The sequence below is a fragment of the Vicugna pacos genome, chromosome 7 (genome assembly GCF_048564905.1).
Source record: "Vicugna pacos chromosome 7, VicPac4, whole genome shotgun sequence".
NCBI classification, from domain to species: Eukaryota; Metazoa; Chordata; class Mammalia; order Artiodactyla; family Camelidae; genus Vicugna; species Vicugna pacos.
In genome coordinates this window covers 29,308,548-29,325,991 of record NC_132993.1, presented here as the reverse complement: position 1 = coordinate 29,325,991, position 17,444 = coordinate 29,308,548, and the positions used below count along the sequence as shown (strand labels likewise).

Genomic DNA, 17,444 nt, shown 5'->3' with positions numbered 1-17,444 from the left:
GCCTCTCTGGGTCTTTTCTCAGAAGAACAGCTGAAGCTTCCTCCGCTTCCTCTGCTGAGTTTAATCAAGGCCCATTTGCAGTTTGTCTTGGAGAAACTTGTTAAAAATCTCTTGTCAGTGACTGCCAGCCATTCTTCCCACATCTTTGCTGTTTTCATCACAGGTGTAGATTTATCTACTTTGGTACCACTTTCCCATCACTTCAATAGGTTTGTGGGAAGCAGAGTAGGCTGACATGTTTGTTCGGTCTTCTGTCTCAGTTTGTAAGTCCTCTGCCTGAGTTCTTCTACCGCAGTGATGTGAGATGTGTAATGGCTTCTCGAGTGGACTTGGAGTTTCTGTGTTAATAAATAACTCTGATGCTCTTATACATCCCTGCTTTCCAGAAGGGAAATATATTTTAGACCTTTCTCTAAAAAGTTAGAGTTTACTTTATGGGGCTGCATCGGAGCATACGTCCCTTTCAAAAAGAGAGAAATGTCACTCCTGTCTTGTATAGTTTCTTTTTTCCACCTTGCCTTCCAACCTACAGTAATGAATGGAGAGACACATCCAGATGCTCTGGGTTTAATTTAATGGGTCATGGTAGGACAACCCTAAGTGGATTCTAGGCCCCGTGGGAGAGATGTAGGCGGTAGAGTTGAGAGAAGTTGGAGACTGATTGGATAAGATTTTCAGGGTCTTTAATTTACTTTCAGGACATCGGGTGTTGTGTGAGGGAGAGAACAAGAAGTCATAGATGATTTCTTGATTTCTTGGGAAGCTAGGGAGACAATGGTGCCATCAAGGAGATTAAGGGTGCAGTATACATAGCTAGGTTTGGGGGTGGGTGGGGAGGACAGATGTAATTATTTCAGTTATAGGTATGCTGTTCTGCAGGACTTGTGGGTCATCCAAGTGGAAATATCTGGTAGGTTTGAGATATATAGACCTTGAGCTCAGGAGAGACACCTGGGCTAGAGGAAGTCCTGGCAATGATCAGCATGAAAGGTGATTAAAACCATGAATGAGAGTGAGATCATATAGGGGAGACTGAATAACATAACAAGGATTAAAAAGAGGACTGAAGGAGAGTGCAAAATAGTTTGCCCGAAGAAGACTTGAAAAGATGTGACCAGTGCAACAGGAAGAAAATCTAGGAGAATGTTATGCTATGAAAACTATAGCAAGAGAGGAAAATGAATATGAGATCTAAACAATTCTTAGTGCACTACTTGTCACACTTTAAGTGTCTGGTAAGTATTTATTATGGAGAGAGTATTTTTCACAATTTACTCCAAAGAAATGGTTAGTAATTTGGCAAAAGCAAGATTAGTGGGATGTAAAGGGTATAAAATAGATTGTGCTGCTTGGTCTCCTGAATATGAGATAATGTGTTTCCAGGAGACAGCACTTTCAATAAGCTTATCTATAAAAGGAAAAGAGAAGTGATGGTACCTAGAAGGGAACACGTGAGCAGTAGAAAACTTGAGCATGTTCAAATGATGGTGGGAAAAGACTGAGAAGAAAGGCAGAAGTTGAACATACATACAACAGAGGGGGATTGTTGCTAGCACGAGGTTCTGAGGGGTGCACAGTGATGAATTTCAGAGCAGGGAGGGAAGGATTGACTAAAAGAGGGATTTGATGCATGGCTGACAGGGATACATAAGTGGGTCTGGATGCAGGTGGGGGTTGTAGGGAAGGGACAGGGGAGAAGAATCGAAGGGGTCCTGCCTATTGATTTTGTTTTCTTGATTGATAGATGGCAAGATCTGCTAAGGGTTTATTGGGAGGAGCTGGGTTAGACGTAAATAGAGAGAGGTGGAATGTGGGAGAGAAGTCACAGGGAAATACTAAGGGTTTCCAAGCAGTCCTGGCCCAGCAGAGGTTGGAGATCATTGTATTTCAGTTGTTTCTCCAAACCTCACAATTGTGTCCTTTCGCCTGAATGTTGGGGCGGAATTGATAGACACCTGGGCTGATCAGAGATCAGAAGCTGAGTGGGTGAAATAGAAAGACAAGGAAGACAAGAACTTGAGAGGTTGTCAAAGAAGTGAGTGGTGAGGAGATTAGCCATGGGCTGTGGGTCGGAGAGAGGAGGGGGGAGGGAGGGAAGGAGGGATGATGGGCTCAGTCTTTTCTAGAGACAAGCATCTATTGAGTGCCTACAAGGTGCCAGCCCCGGTTCTCGGCATTAAGTATCTGGTGGACAAGACAGACAACAAGTAGGGCGCTACTGGAACAGTTAAAATGAGGAGAGGGGACATGATGATAAAGACAGTTACAGTTTGTGATAAATGCTATGAAGGAACCAAAAAGGCTGCTGTGATAAAGAGTAACTGGGGAGAGGCTAATTTAGATAGTTGCTCAAAGAAGTTGTCCCCAGGAGATAACGTTATTGCTGAGGCCTGAAAGGTGAGAGAGAGCCAGCCAGGTAAAGATCTGGGGGAATACGTCCTGGAGGAAGAGGTAACGCAGAGACCCTGAGACTTGGAAAGAGTTTGGCAATAATGAAAAGAGGCTGGGTGAGTGAACAGAAGGTTGGAATGAGGTGAATCGGAAAAGGCAGGCAGGAGCTGCATCATGCCGGGCTGTGCAGGAAATAGTAAGGTGTTCAGTTTTCACTAAACTTATCGTGTGTAAAACAGAGGAGGGATGTGATCTTACTGATGACTTTAGAAGGTTACTGGGTACATTGTTGAGAATGGCGGCAAGAGTGAAAAGAAGTCCAGGTAAGCAGTTACAGTGGTAGTCCAGACAGGAGCTGTTGAGGGTTTGGAATTGAAGGTGGCAGTGGAGAAATGGATGGATCTGAGATATATTTGGGCATAGAATCAACAGGATTTGACTCCTGGCAAATCCTATTGCGCTACCTTTAAAATATCTTTAGAAGCCTATGACTTCTTACCGTAGCTACAGCCATCCTCTTGATCTAAACCATCGCTGTCTCACATGGGATTATACTGGGATTATACAAGCCTGCCAGCTGGTCCTCCTGCCTCCACCCTTGTCCCCTTGCTACTCTCCACACAGCAGCTAGAATTGACCATTTAAAACACAGGTTAGACCATGTCATTCTTCGGCTTCAAACCTCCCAGTGGTCTCCCATCTCATTCTGAATTTAAACTCTGCAAGTGGCCTAGATATGTCTGCATAACTTAGCCATCATTTCTGCCCTATGTTCACTGTGCTCCCGCCTTCTTCCTGTTTGTTGAACATGCCAGACTCACTGCCACCTCCGGATCGTTACTTGCTGGAACCCTTCCCCGGAATTCTCCTCTTCCAGTCTCATGGCTAGCTCCTTACCCACTTCAGTTTGTGCTTAAATGCCACCTTCGCAATCCCACTTCCCTGCCTGCCTTCACTGACTGCTGTGCTGAGAAGTGCACCTGCCTGCCATGCCAGCACTCCCCCCACCCCTCCCGGCTTTATTCACTCTCTTTAGAGTGGATCACCATCTGATAGTCTCTCTCTATATTTGTCTGCCTATTTTTTTCTCCCTTCACTAAAATGTCACTTTCAAGAGGGCAAGGATTTTTTTTTTAACTGTTTACTACTTGTCCCGGTATAGCAGTGCCTGACACATAGTAGCCTCTCAATAACTAATTGGGAAATGAATCACTAAATGAATTGGATCTGGAAAGAAAGAAATAGTATAATCAAGGAAAACCTAGGAGTCCACAAGTTTTTAGCCTGAGCAGCTTTGGGCTGGGAAGGGGAGAAGCATCCAGGGGCTTCTGAGAAGGAACACCTGGAAATGGAGGAGGAAAAGCAGGAGTGTGTGATACCATGGAAGCTAAGAGAAGAAAAAAATCATGAGTAATGGAAGTGCCCTGAGAAAGATAAGGACACACACAAAAAAATAAGTGGACAGGATAAGGCACTGGTGGTCTTAGTAAAATTAAATAGGAAGTTCTGTGTGAGTAATGGTGTGAGAGAGCTGGAGATTGGTGCATTCTGCTCAGAGAGTTGCATGTTTTAAGTGGGATGCATCTAGATGTCAAGGTCTGGAATTTGGCTGTGACCTTGGGTTACTTAAGTGCAGTAGAAGGGCAGTCTTTTGCTTGGAGACAGTAAAACAATTTAGTCTAGGATATTGGATGGGATGTTTACGTGGACTGTAATCATCCACACTGAGGCTAGGGCTTGAGGTTAAGAGTAGGAATATGGAGCCAGGTGCCAAAAGGGTCTGTTACGTGGTAGAAGACACAATCAAAGGATGGTGGCAGGTGCTGGAGCATTATGACATGAGCTTCAGAGGAGCAGAAACTGCTGCCCCAGCTCTAAGCAGTGATGGTCTGGATGTGCTTTGGGGACTAGGAGAAGCCAGCCTTATGCCTTGTTGGTAGTCAAAAGTTTTGTGTGGGGGATTAACCGAAGCAGTGACTGAGGCTCGTATTCTGTCAATAGCTTATGGGTGTGCTGGGGAATTTGTTTATCATGGACTCAGGTTTCAGGAGGGTAGAGTGGAAAGGCTTGGGGAGGAAAGGGAATACTGGAAGCAAAGTGATTACAGAGCAGTGTGGGGATGAATGTCAAAGGTTGAAGTACTGACCTTCTGCCTGCTGCTATAACAGAATCTTCCATCATTGTGAACTTTTAGCATGACCCTGTTGTGAGATGCCTGCCAGGCAAGTATTTAACTGTGCCCCGATAACCAAATGAGTTAATCTTCTGAATAGAGTTATTTACCAATACCCATGTGAATGTAGAAGGGTGTCTGCCAAACAGTTATTGTGGTTTTGGCATTAAAAGTCCTTTCTGACAGTAATTGTGGGCCTGTATGTTTTGCTGCTCATTGAGGCCACTCCTGGAGCAGGAGAGCAATGCCATGTCGTCAGAGGGAAGGATGCTTATCGTCCTGTTTTCCGTTACCGGGCCTGCTTCCAAGCCATTTGGAATGTGCATCAAATTGTTCAGATTTGCTTGTGATCTCCGGGCTAGGGCACAGCCCTTTTGAAGCAGTTTAAGATGATAAAGAAATGTCTTACTCAAAGTGTTACCTGTCATTTTTGAGGAAGGTATAAATCATTCTTTTCCCCAAGACAGGATGAGGCTGACTTCTTCCCTGCCCCCTTCTCCAGCTTCACCCTTGGGGTTCTTCAAACTGCAGTTAACCATAGTTTAGAGTAGGGAACTTTTACATACATCTGGTAACACAGATAAAGCAGTGGTACTCTCATATCCTTGGTTTTGGAAAGGGAAGTTATTAGATGTCTTAAAGCAAGGCTTAAAAATCAATGTCACTGAGGAAGGTAGAGGTTGAAGAGGAGAATCTTGGAAGATTCCTAAGTTCTGACCAGGGCTGTGCTTGTTTTATCTTTAACTGACTGAGGAACAAATGGAAGAGGAAGTTTTATACTGAAAATATTTTTGTTAGGATCTGTATTAATGCAAAGCTTGTCTCATTTGCTAGAAATCTTTAAGGAAAATTTCCCTCTCTGGAATGAACTGAGCATAATTTTGACAAGAGAAGTAGATAATTACTTAGGTGACCTTGCAGCCCTTTGAGTTTTGGGTTCTTACAGAGCTGTCATTGGATGATTCACCATCATGCTGACAGCTTTTACTTCCCTCTCCAGTTCTGAATGATGGATGTATTCACGTCATGTGCTCAGTCCAGTGAAGAACTAGTTAACTGGTGACTTAACTAACTGTCCATGCATATCTTGCACTGGTCATGCTACTCTGCAATAAATGCAGTTTAACATTTTCCATTAGATTAGCTCTGAAAATGACATTTTCTTATTAACATATGTTTTTAAGCCTGTCAGGACTGCATTTTGTGGTGGTCTGTGTAAATGGAACTCTCATGGGTCTCTGAGGACACTGGTAAACAATTCATTTTTTCCTTTTATGGCCCTTAGTGTCAGTAAAAATCACTGACAAAATAATGACCATAATAACCATGCAGTGCAGAGTGTCTTTTCTATTTTCTGTTTATGCCTTTATTTGAAACTGTGATTAAATGTCAAACTTGCAACTATAAGAAAACAGTATCTGCTGTTTGAATATAATACAGGCCAGATTCTATAAACTTTAATTAGGCCAAGCTTGCATTGACCTCAGTAGGAATCTGGCTGAGGATCTCTTTTAATTACCTCTGCCTTAAAATATGTAAGAATTTTCACATTGCTTTTCTCACTAAAGGAACAATGCATGGATAGCTAAACTAATAAAATGTTGAAATAGATACAAATCAAACTTGAAAGGTTTAAACTGTTGTTTTCAACCTGGAAGTCAGCTGAGAAAAAGCATACAGACTGGAGTTCTAAATTATGTCCATAGAGTATTTCAAATCCAGTGAATTAACTCTCCTTTCCCCCCCCCCTTTTTTGAGCTCGTAAATGTTAACCTCAGAAGTGCCTCAGATTCTTCCACTGAAATAAACTTGAACTGACAATAGCCAGATGATGTAAAATTGAAACTGAAATCCTATCCTTGGCCCATCCCATGTTCTTCCCTCTCGGTATTAGAGGAATCATAGGAGAGTTAGTGTTTTCATTGTACATGAACTGTAATATTTGGGCAAAGCAGGGCATATAAATTTCTTACTACCAGGAGAAAGCAATTACCAGCACAGAGAGGATAGCTGACAATAAATAAACAAAACTATGATAGATAGTGAATTTAAAGATTTATTTAGAATGACTTAGCTTATCAAAAACAGGCCTTTATATTTATCATATACCTTCATTCAAGTTTCTTAGTAGCAAGGCTAATTATGTCACCAGGCTATTTTTTTGTACGTTATTTTAAAATAAATAAATAGGGATATGTTATATTGTGCCATTAAACCCAAAAAGAAAACTTAGTTGCACACAGCAAAACAAACAAATAGCGCTTTGAAAATGCACTAAACCTGGTGTTAACCTTATGTGAGTATAATGGTGTCATTTATCAAGTCCCGTATTATGTCTGAGTGCACCGTGAGTTAGGTATTATCCTTACCTTGCAGATGAGAAAGATCAGCTCACCTGGTGTTGACACTCCACTGTCTCTGAGTGGGAACCCGGATCTATCTGATTCCAAAGGCAGTAGCGCTCTTGACATTCGTAATGTACCACCTCTTCCAGGTTGAACCCTTCCCAGCAGCCCCACAGCCATGTCCAACGCCTTCTCTTTTATTTTGAAAGCAGTGTGTCATGGGAATCTTTGTGGTTCTGGAGAGAAAGCAAGAAGGAATTTTCGTATTAGGTAATTTCATCCAAGCCTAACCCTAATGCCACCCACCAGCCCAGCCCCAATCCCAACACTAAGGGTTAGAGAGGGAAGGAACTTAGAGTCGGTAGAACTGTGAAGCACCTTTCAGGGTAAAAATAATAATTCTTACAATTCCTCACACCACGTCTGTCGGTGGGCCTACTCTCTGGAACTCAGATGGAAGAAAGTTAAGAAGTGGGACTCTAAGATGTGGTTCATCTGAGACTGGCAATTAATATCTTGTCATCATTATAGAATTCAAGTGCAGTATATTAAAGTCTATTAAATCAAATTATTTTTTTGAGGAAGCTCTCTAAATGTTGCTTACACAGACATTGACCTTTTCTTAGATGCTAGCAATACTTTAAGGAGCTACAGAGTCAAACCCCCAATGGAAAGAAATAATTTTGCTTCAAAAGGCAGTTAGAAAATAGGAAAACAAATTAAAGTCTAAACGATGAAAACTGAACTCTTCATGACTTGAGGAATTACAAGTGAAAAGCACAGGTAATGAGCTTCCTGTGTTTGAGGAGGTAAATTTCAACATATATAAAAAATCACTAATATATTAAAATAGCCTCATCACCCAGAATTAATTATGTCATAATAAATAGTAATAAAATAATAATTAAAAGTTTTTTAGAAGCTTTTTTTTTCTGGTGGGGAAAAATAATCAGGTTTATTTATTTATTTTTTAATGGGGATACTGGGGATTGAACCTAGGACCTCATGCATGCTAGGCATGCACCCTGCCACTGAGCTATACCCTCCCTCCTTAATAATTAAAAGTTTTTATCACAAATCAGTACAAAGCTGTAGCCCCCATGTGACCACCACTCACACCATTGATCTCCCCTGAGGCACCAGTAACTTTGTTTTTTCAGTTTTGCTTTCACATATTTTTATAATATATACTCATAAACAATATGCGGAACTATTTTGTGTGCATTAAAATTTTTAATTAAATGGCATACTCTACAGTATATTTCCCAGAGTACTTTTAGAGAACTCAAAACTACTTGATGTTTGTTGTTATTAAGATATATTAAGCTTAACTCATTCCTTTTGCCCAGTGAATAGCATTTTGCCATGAGTATACCCCGTTTGATCTATCCATCCTACTCTTTGTGACAGTGTGCCTCATCCTGTGTGACTATCCCAATACATGGCTCCTCAGAAAGGTGTGAATGGTCCCCAGGAAACAGAGCTGGAAGAGGTTGTGTAGGCCTTTTCCCATTTTACTGCAGTCTGCCAAACCAGCTGTGTGTAAGAGATGCTCTGTTTTTCAAATGTAGTACCACTATGAGACTCGTTTTATGAAGACCTTTTATTTTTTTGAAATTTATCACTGTTAACCAAGGGTTCTCAATTTAAGATCTACAGGCCAAATCTGGTTTCCTGCCTGTTTTTGTAAGTTGACTTTTATTGGAACCTAACCTCACTCATTCATTTATGCACTGTCCATGGCTGCTTTCATACTGTAATGTCAGCATTGAGTAGTCACCACAGAGACCATCTGGCTCACAGAGCCCAAACTATTTACTCTCTGGCTCTTTACAGAAAAACATTTGCTGACCCCTGAAATTATGGTATTACCTATCGTCACTCTGTTCACTGTTTTGCTTTTTTAAATTATCTAATATTCAGCCACATAAATAAATAAATAAATAAGTAAAATGACTTCAGAATGTGATCAAAGCAATAGAAGATGGTGATGTGTGTTGAGGTGATGACATTAGATAGGTGGTGGAGAGAGTCTGGGGAGATGCCATATGAACTGAGACCCAAGAGATAAGAAAACCAAGACTCAGAGAAGTTATGTGATTTGTACACAGTCACACTGGTTGTAAGTGGTAGAAGTGACGTTTAAATTCAAGAATAATCCCAACCATAGAGGGCCCTTTCCTCTGTAGTACAGCTGTCTTCATGTATTCATGCAAACACAATACCAAGCAGATACGTAAGTGTTGAAGCAGAGAAGCAGAAGCAAAATGGTTTAGTTCTTCCAGACTTGGCAGGCCAGAGACGGGGTTCTGATGTGTTGACATTTGGAATCAGTACTGATGACTGGGTTTGAATCATAGTCCCAGCACTAACTTGGCCGAATCACTTCAATTTGCAGCCTTCATTGTTTTCTGGTGGGGTGGAGGTGGGAGGGGACTGTCTGTAAACTGAGGAGGGTGTCTGAATGATCTCCGTGGGCTCTTCTGGCTCTCACTTCCTATGATGCTGTGACTTTAGGAGGTGGCATTTGATCTGGGCTTTGGAGGGTGGGGTGATTTTGACAGGCTGCCTTGTAAATGAAGGAAAAAGGTATTCCAGGTGGTGAGAACAGTTTGAGCAAAAACACAGTGGCTAGTAACTGTAGAAAGAATTCTGAGAATGGTGTATAATGGTCTGATTTGACAAGGCTAGAGTTTAATCCTGCAGAAGACAGAGGAGGCAAGAGGCATCCGGAGGCCCCTTGGAGCTCAGGGAGGGTCTGAAAGTTATGCTGAAGAGCTGTGGCATTTTCCTTAGAATTAGAGGATCTTTTCTTGAGCATTTTTGTCCAGTGACTGGCCTCTCTCTCTCTGAACAGTTCCAGTGGTGGAGACTTCTGTCGACCACCTATTCCATTTTCAGACAGCTCTAAGTATAAGAAAGTTCTTCCTTACATTGAGTCAAAGCTTATGGGTTCTAGTTATACTTTTTCCAAGATGTAGATAATGAAAAGTCACTGGAAGATTTTAAATGATAGAGGAGTAGGTTCAGGGATATATGATCCAAAGGTCTGAAGTAGACCTGTGGCAGCACACATATGATATGTACCCCCAGTGCCCCCCAATGAAGATTACTTTTAAAAACCTTTGAAAAGTAGTCCGTTCATCAAATATGTGTTGAACACCTATGATAGGTCAGTTTCCAAAAACCTAGTGATAAGACAGTTTCTGCTCTCACACTCTTCCCAGGCTCATGGGGAAGATGGACCAGTAGACCTCTGTGGGGAGGACTCTGGAAGTTTGGGGTAGGAGTCCTTAACCTGGCAGGTGAAGCATAAGAGATCAGGAGTCGGGGGGCAGGCAGGTAAGTTTTCCTGGAAGTTGAGGAACTGACTTGATTGACCCATGAGGCTGAAGGGAGACCACCCGGGGGTGGAAACATGGAGATAAAAACACGAGTGAATGTGGCCTGTTTAAAGATCTGAAAGCCATTCTGTGGCAAGATGTGGTGTGTGTATAGTAATTGGCTAGGAGTGAGGCTGACCCAGTAGACAGACACATTGGTCATGAGGGGCTGTGTTTGCCATGCTGAGGATTTTATATCCTGAATTTGATGAGAAACCAATATTCTTAAAAATAGTTTTTCCTCCCTCATTTATACAATATAAATATACCCCTTTAAAAATATTAAAACTTACGGCAAATATGAAGGAGGAAATAAAAGTCACCTCACTAACCAGAAAAACCACCGTTAAAACATTTTGGTATATTTCTAACTAAGTATGTTTTTATGCATAGATATAGAAGAAAAGCATGATCTTATTTGTAAAACATGGTTTGTATCTTGCTTTTTCTAATGTAATGTGTGTCAGCATTTCCCAGACCATGCCATTAACAGTTACTTGAGAATTTGGCTACTAATGACTACATAGCATGGCCCCAAAGACGACTCCATCTTACACTTAAATGCCTTATAATGGGTTAAAATTTTTTAAGTTGCTTGCATTTTTCATTATTATAGATAATGTTCTGACAAACATGCTTGTTGGTAAATTTATATTCACATCTGCCTCTTCCCTTGGGGTAGGTCCAGCCACATTAGCAGTTGCCTTTAAACAGGGTCAGTCTGGACTCAGGTGTGTTTATTTGAAAAGCCGTTAAGACAACAATGTGAAGGGTGGGTTGGAAAAGGTGATCCAGAAGGAAGCAGAGGAAGGATGCTATTGGAGCAGTTTAGGCGTGTGTGAGGACTTAAACTAAGTTATTGGCAGCAAGGTCAGAGAAAAGAAGAAATGGTTAATGATTCATGAGGTGTTTGCATGTTTTATATTGGTTGATTGTTTGCATGACAGAGCTTTCTTCGAACTTGATGAAAGCTACCAGCATTTTTTACATATTAATTCAGAGGTTTGGGGACCTCTAAAGTGGCTATAGTGGGTGGGGCGAAGAGGTTAGTAGGGGTTAATAGTTCTCTTTTCCAAGATAGGAAATACCATGGCGGAAGAACAAGGTTGAAGGGTTGGCTTGGGGAGGAGAAATTTATAAGCCCAGTATTAGATGTATCAGGTAAAACTGTCAGAGAGAGAGTTTATAAATTGATGTAATGGCATAGGTGAGAGGTCAGAGCAGGATGTGGAAGCCATCCCCACAAAGATGGTGGTGTTGAGACCCTGGACACAAAAGCAGTCCTGCAGATCAGGGTGTTCATGCAGGGAGTACTTGGGACATAACCAGGGAGACCACTTACTCCTAAGTAGCAGACAAGAGGGAAACTAGAGAAGGAGCTAGGAGATAAGTATGAAGAAAACCAGAAGAGAATGTTGTTGAGGAAGCCAAGAGAGACAAAGGTTTCAAGGAAAAAGTCATCAAACTGTCAAATGTTGCAGAGGTCAAGCAAGAAGAGCACTGGAGGGCGTCCACAGGAGCAATTTCAGTCACCTGTAAATGTGGGATGAGCAGATTCAGAGGAATTGTGGGGCTGAAAGCCAGATCGTGGCTTGTGTTGAGGAGTAAAGGGAGCCGAGGGAGTAGCGTGCTCACACCGTTTTTCTAGGAGAGCTTGTTGTGAAGAGCTGGAGAGGGCCAGGTGACAGCTCGAGTGAGACAGGGCAGCACAAGGCTCCCTTATTCTTGTTTACGTTAAAGAAGCAAAGCTAGGTTTCCAAATTGTCATATGACTTCGATTACCTCTCCAACATTTGTTATTTGCCATGTTTAAAATCCTTTTACTGGTGGTTATTTTTTGGAAGTGGTATATATTCTGTCCAAGTTCCCAGTGAAAGCATTGCTGCCCAAACTCCTAGCATCTTACTTCAAGTTCTGTTTAAACAAGCCGAGACCTCCATGTTTGCTCATAGTCTCTTTAGATTTTAATTAGACTCCCCTCTCAGTTTTTAAGCTTCAGCACAGTAATATTTGGAATTATAGTTTTTAAATTACAGAATAGGACTTGTGTCCTTGAAGTCTGACCTTTACCTGAAGCATTGGTCGAAAATGGTAAAAGTTTAAATGTTACAGTTTAGAGAATGTCTTTATTGTGTTGCCAAATGCTGATTGACAGAGAGATTTAATTCTAACAAGCTCTAATTAGAAAGAGAGGAAAAAAATCAAAAGGTGATGTCGACCAGAATCAAAGTGAACCAGAACAAGAAATACTTTTATTGGTTGCAGAACATCAACAATGTGTGATACAGTCTTGTTCACTTCCTTTACTAGCAATGAAAATACTGCAGGCTTTCTCTAGGGGGTTCAGACAGGCTAATTGAACTCATAATCTTTTTGATAGGTGTTATTTGTTGGTAATATGATGCTTTGGAGCTGCAGAAAATTATTTACTTTTAGAGATATACTAAATGAGTCTTGGCTTAAAAAATATGCAAATGTTTCTAACTTGGAAGAAATGGATGTCAATGTAGTGTATATACTGGTTTCTTAAACAGTAAATTAGCCTGTTTTTTGAATATTATTTCAGTATAATCACTTTAAAGATGTTGACATCAAAAAAGAGGTATCACTTTTTTTATAGGTCTTTGTGTTATAATAGAAAACTAAACCATGTAGGAGATTAGGTAGAGGATATATGCATATACATCAAAACATACATAAACCCATACATATAAATACGTGTGTGTGCGTGTGTGTGTGTGTGATTTTGCTTTATAAAGAGCCTGGTTGTTTTTTTCCTTAAGGTGAGATATACCTTTCTCAAAAATAATAATTTATTCTGAAATTCTTGGTCCTTCTTGCTGTTCGCTTTCCAGTGAGGTTCAGTATTATAACTTTTAACTCCTTTTGGACCTCTCTTCCTGCCCATGCTGTCTAGAACCTTGAGGCCATTCCTTTAATCCTTCTTTCACCATTTGAGCCAGCTCTCTTGCTCTTTGACTTCTTACTGAATCTAATTCAGTCTTCCCAGGCTCAGCCTCATCATTTGACATCTTTGCCCCTGTACCTGGGTTGCTGAGCACGGTCAGCTGAAACTTGACAACCATGCCCATTGTAGCCTTTATAAATTTATGGTCTCCGTTCTGTTAGGCCCCCAAGACCTTTGCCATCCTCGATTGTTCTACACTTTCACCCGTGCCTTCCTGCTTCCTCCCTCCACCTAGTCCCTAAGTCTCAGAAAATAATCTTGACTCGTTTTATTGAGACTACCAGGCAGGAACTCCTGAATATCTCTTCTTTCACTACCATTCCCTGTCAACCTGCCGATTTTCACAAAATCATATCACCTTCTAGTTTTTTTCCTACTTTTTCTCCTTAACCTTGTCTCCAGACTGCTCAAAAGAGTAGTGCCTTTCGCTTACCCTTCTACTCTCTGGCTTCCATCTAAACTGCAAACTATTAACACCTGTGAGATAGTTTTCAACCTTCACCTTATTTGGCCTTTAAGGCAGTTTAACATCATTCAGCACTACCGCTAAGCATCTCCCTCAATGTTCAGGAAAACTCCTCACTGTTGGATTTTCTCCTACCTTAGTTTCTCACAAATTAAAAGTTACCATTTTTCCAAAGTAGCAGGAAAAAATTTAAGCATTTAATGCTTTACAGCATAATAATTGATGTGAATGCTTGTAATTCAGTATTAATTATACTTTTAAAATTATATTATACTTTTATAATAAATAAATATATTACAGTTTAGTATTCATTATACTTAAAAAATAAAAAAATATATATTAATTATTCCTTGGCTTCTTCTTTCCTAGTTAATGAAGGAATTCCCCCTCCTGAGCATGTTCAACATCCATGAAAACCTTTTAGAAGCCCTCCTGGAACTGCAAGCATATGCTGATGTTCAGGCAGTCTTAGCAAAGTATGACGGTAAGTCCTTGGGTATTTTCACCCACTTGAGTGTTCCTCTCTCCCTGATGTATTTCAGTGATTAGGTCAGAAATATCTTTTCAAAGAGCACAGCATTTCCACCTGATTTCTGTGGTCAGGAATCACTCAGAACCTCTGCAGGCAGCACAGACCCTGTTGAGACAGCTCTGACTGTTCAAGCTCCTGCTCTGACCCCACGTCGCTTGACTGTGACCACTGTCTGTTGGTCATGGTGATCCTCTGAAGCAGTACAGAACAGCTGGTAGCTCCTGCTGCAAACCTCGTGACGGCTCAGTACCTTAAGATAAAACCGTGTCCCCTTCATCCCAGGTCTTCTCCTCGTTAGCAGAATAACCCCCGTTTCTTCACACAAGAGGCTTTGCAGCCCCTTTGCCATTCTAGTTAGTTACCCACTGGTAAATAAGTAAAGCTTATTCCACTCTGCTTGTTCTTAATAAACCAGAAGAACCAGCAGACACCTCCTAGATATTTGAAAACTCTTCTGCTCATATTGCCATTGCCTGTGAATTCACTATTTGATTAATTATGGAAAAATTTTCTGCATAATTACCTACCATGACCTAGCTACTGGAATCTCTGCAGAATTTCATACTCTTCTGCCGTATTTCATCAACTCTTCCCCTAAAATAAATATATTTGCTTATAAAATGGATGTTAGGGAGTGATTACTCATATCACATGATCATTTATTACTTTAGAAAATATTCTTTCTTAAGTAAGCGTCTTCAGTGCATTTAAGGAATTATTCAGGTCAAAATTTCCAGGAATTTATACAGAGCAAACTCTAGTATTTGAGTCTTATTTTTCACATACAGTTCTTCATAAGGAATCTCTGAAATAGGTTTGAGTTGTTACCCTCTACAGTTGGAGGAATTGAGGCATGGTGAGACTGTTTTCATTTTGTTTTGTTGTTAATTCTTTCTCAAACTGATGGAAACTGAAAGCCTTCATCCAGCGATGGCATCACTTGGCCTGTGCAAACATGAGCACCCTATGTAACAAGATACATGCTACCTAGTATGGATGTGATTTTAGAAAGAGAAAAGTATTTGTGATGTATTTTATAGTAAACAGAATAAAGACTGTTTGGCCTTCATGTCAGCTCACTTTTGTTCTCTGTTTATATGCTGGAATCTCACTGTTGGGCTGACCTTGGGAGTCTAAGCCAGGAGACTACCTTAGAGGCAAAATGCTCATCCTTGAAGGGCCTTCTGGTACTGAAGGAACCCAGCACATGGGTTCAGGTGGCCACGTGCTTTTCCAGATGCCACCCCATAGCCGTCAGTGTCATAGCAAGGCCCCTGTGTTCTCATCCCCAGTGCTGACCTGCACTCAACCTGATACATCAAGGCTTAAGATTTAACCAACAGAGCCTTTGGGATTTCAAATCTCCTAAGGCTCCTTTCATGAAGATCTCAGTTCATTACAGAAATCATCAGCTTTGCGTTACAAGACTGATTGTAAAATAAAGAAATGAACTCATTTGGAGCTTTCTGTCGTCTCTCTCTATCCCGTTGCACAGCCTCTGTTCCACAACAACCAAAAGCTGATTTATTAGATTCTGATAACATATGTTCACATTATTTGTTACAACAGCCTGTCCCACCCTCCACTAAAACTTGGCTCTCACTTTGCAAAATTCCTTTGTTGCAAATGGACAAACTCACCATACCAAGGCCCTTGTGTTAAGCTTTGTTTATGTTTGTACCTGGCAACAGAGATGATGTTCTTATTCATTATTCATGGAAAAAGAGCCTCATTAGTGGCAGGACACACATACTGTTGCTGAGATGCCTCGTTAGGGGTTTTGAATTCAGCAGTTGTCAATAGACTGCAGATGACCTAACCCCAGCTGAATTCTGTTTTGGTGCAGACTTGGCTTAGGCCTGTGTCATTTACAGTAGAAATATAATGAAGTGGCTGGTGAAGTTACTGTTCTTGAGGAGTGAATTGCAACCACACAAGACTATTAAAAACATGACTTATTCCTCACCCAGGACCAAAAAGTGGGCTTTTTCAAGTTCATCCTTGCTGCTTTTCCTGGAGACTGAAAGGACTTCGACCCTGTTCTTGTCCCATTTTCTGGCCCTATGCAAGGAAGTGGGTGCTTTGAGGGCTTGGACTACAGACAGCAATTGGGGCGCCCTGTTCTTCACCCTGGTTCAGATGTCGTTACTCTAATCCATGAGATTCTGGAGACAGCACTTTGAATCCCAGCCTCTCCATCCCTCTCCATAGAGCCACACCCAGAGCAGCAGAATTATATGTTATCTTTGCAAATTGGAATGCTCTGGTTGGGTAGCTGTTTCTTGGATGGTTTATGGGTACAGCAATCCTTCTTTATTACGTTTGCTAGGTGGATGAATTTTTTAAGTAGTGTGTTGGGAAGTGACACAGTGGGATTAGTGCTGCTTTTCTGACCTTTGCAAAAAGGATTTAGAAATATGGCAAAGCACGTGGGAAAAGACACAACATGTTCTGAGGAAAGGAAGAAGATAACATGTATTCCCTTTGCCTCATCCTTTTTTTTTTTTTTTTGCTTTGACTTCTGAAAGTGACAGTCACAAAGTCCTTTTACAGTGATGGCTTTGGAAACCCTGGATTCTTAGTAGGATTACCAGTTAATTGGTCACACCTCCTTGTAAACTGCAGTCTGATTTTGATTTTTCCCTTGAGATAACTTCTGAGCTTATATAATTTCAGCCATTAGTCTGAAATGCTGTCTTGCTATCCTCAGGAGTTTTCATGATCTTCTAATTTTTAATATGTTAACCAACATTCTAGGTAGGCAGTTTTTACCCAGGGGATTGGTCCTAGTTTTGGAAGGTCCTTCACACAATAACTAAAAAGTCAACAGCGGCGGCAGCTAGCATTGAGTTCTTGTAATGCGTCAGGGTCAGACCAGGTTCTTAGCTCTACGTGGATGAGCTCATTTATTTTCAGCACAAGCATGTGAGGTGGACACTATTAGCCCCATCTTATAGCTGTAGTAACTGGTACAGAGAGACGTTAAGTAACTTGCTCAAATGAAGAGCCCAGGATGTCAAAGTAAAGCCGTGGAGATGTTACGTTGTGAGAGAAAAGAGATTAGCTGAGAACAGTCTTGATTCAATGAGAATGGGAATTCTATGTGGAAAGGAAAGTCAGCATAACAACGGAGGCGGTCTGACCCCAGGCCCATGCTCTTAGCCATCACACTTCCTCTGTCTCTGC

At 41.1% G+C, this 17,444-nt stretch overlaps 1 protein-coding gene across 16 annotated transcripts in view; it reads left to right on the top strand.

The window, feature by feature from the left end:
- Positions 1 to 17,444, top strand: part of ST7 (suppression of tumorigenicity 7) — a 230,052-nt gene that overhangs the window by 157,492 nt on the left and 55,116 nt on the right. For all 16 annotated transcript variants that reach the window (XM_072964611.1, XM_072964608.1, XM_072964612.1 and 13 more), the window contains one exon: positions 14,096 to 14,210. In XM_072964611.1, coding sequence (XP_072820712.1) covers positions 14,096 to 14,210 — 115 coding nt within the window. The remainder of the gene's footprint in view (positions 1 to 14,095; positions 14,211 to 17,444) is intronic.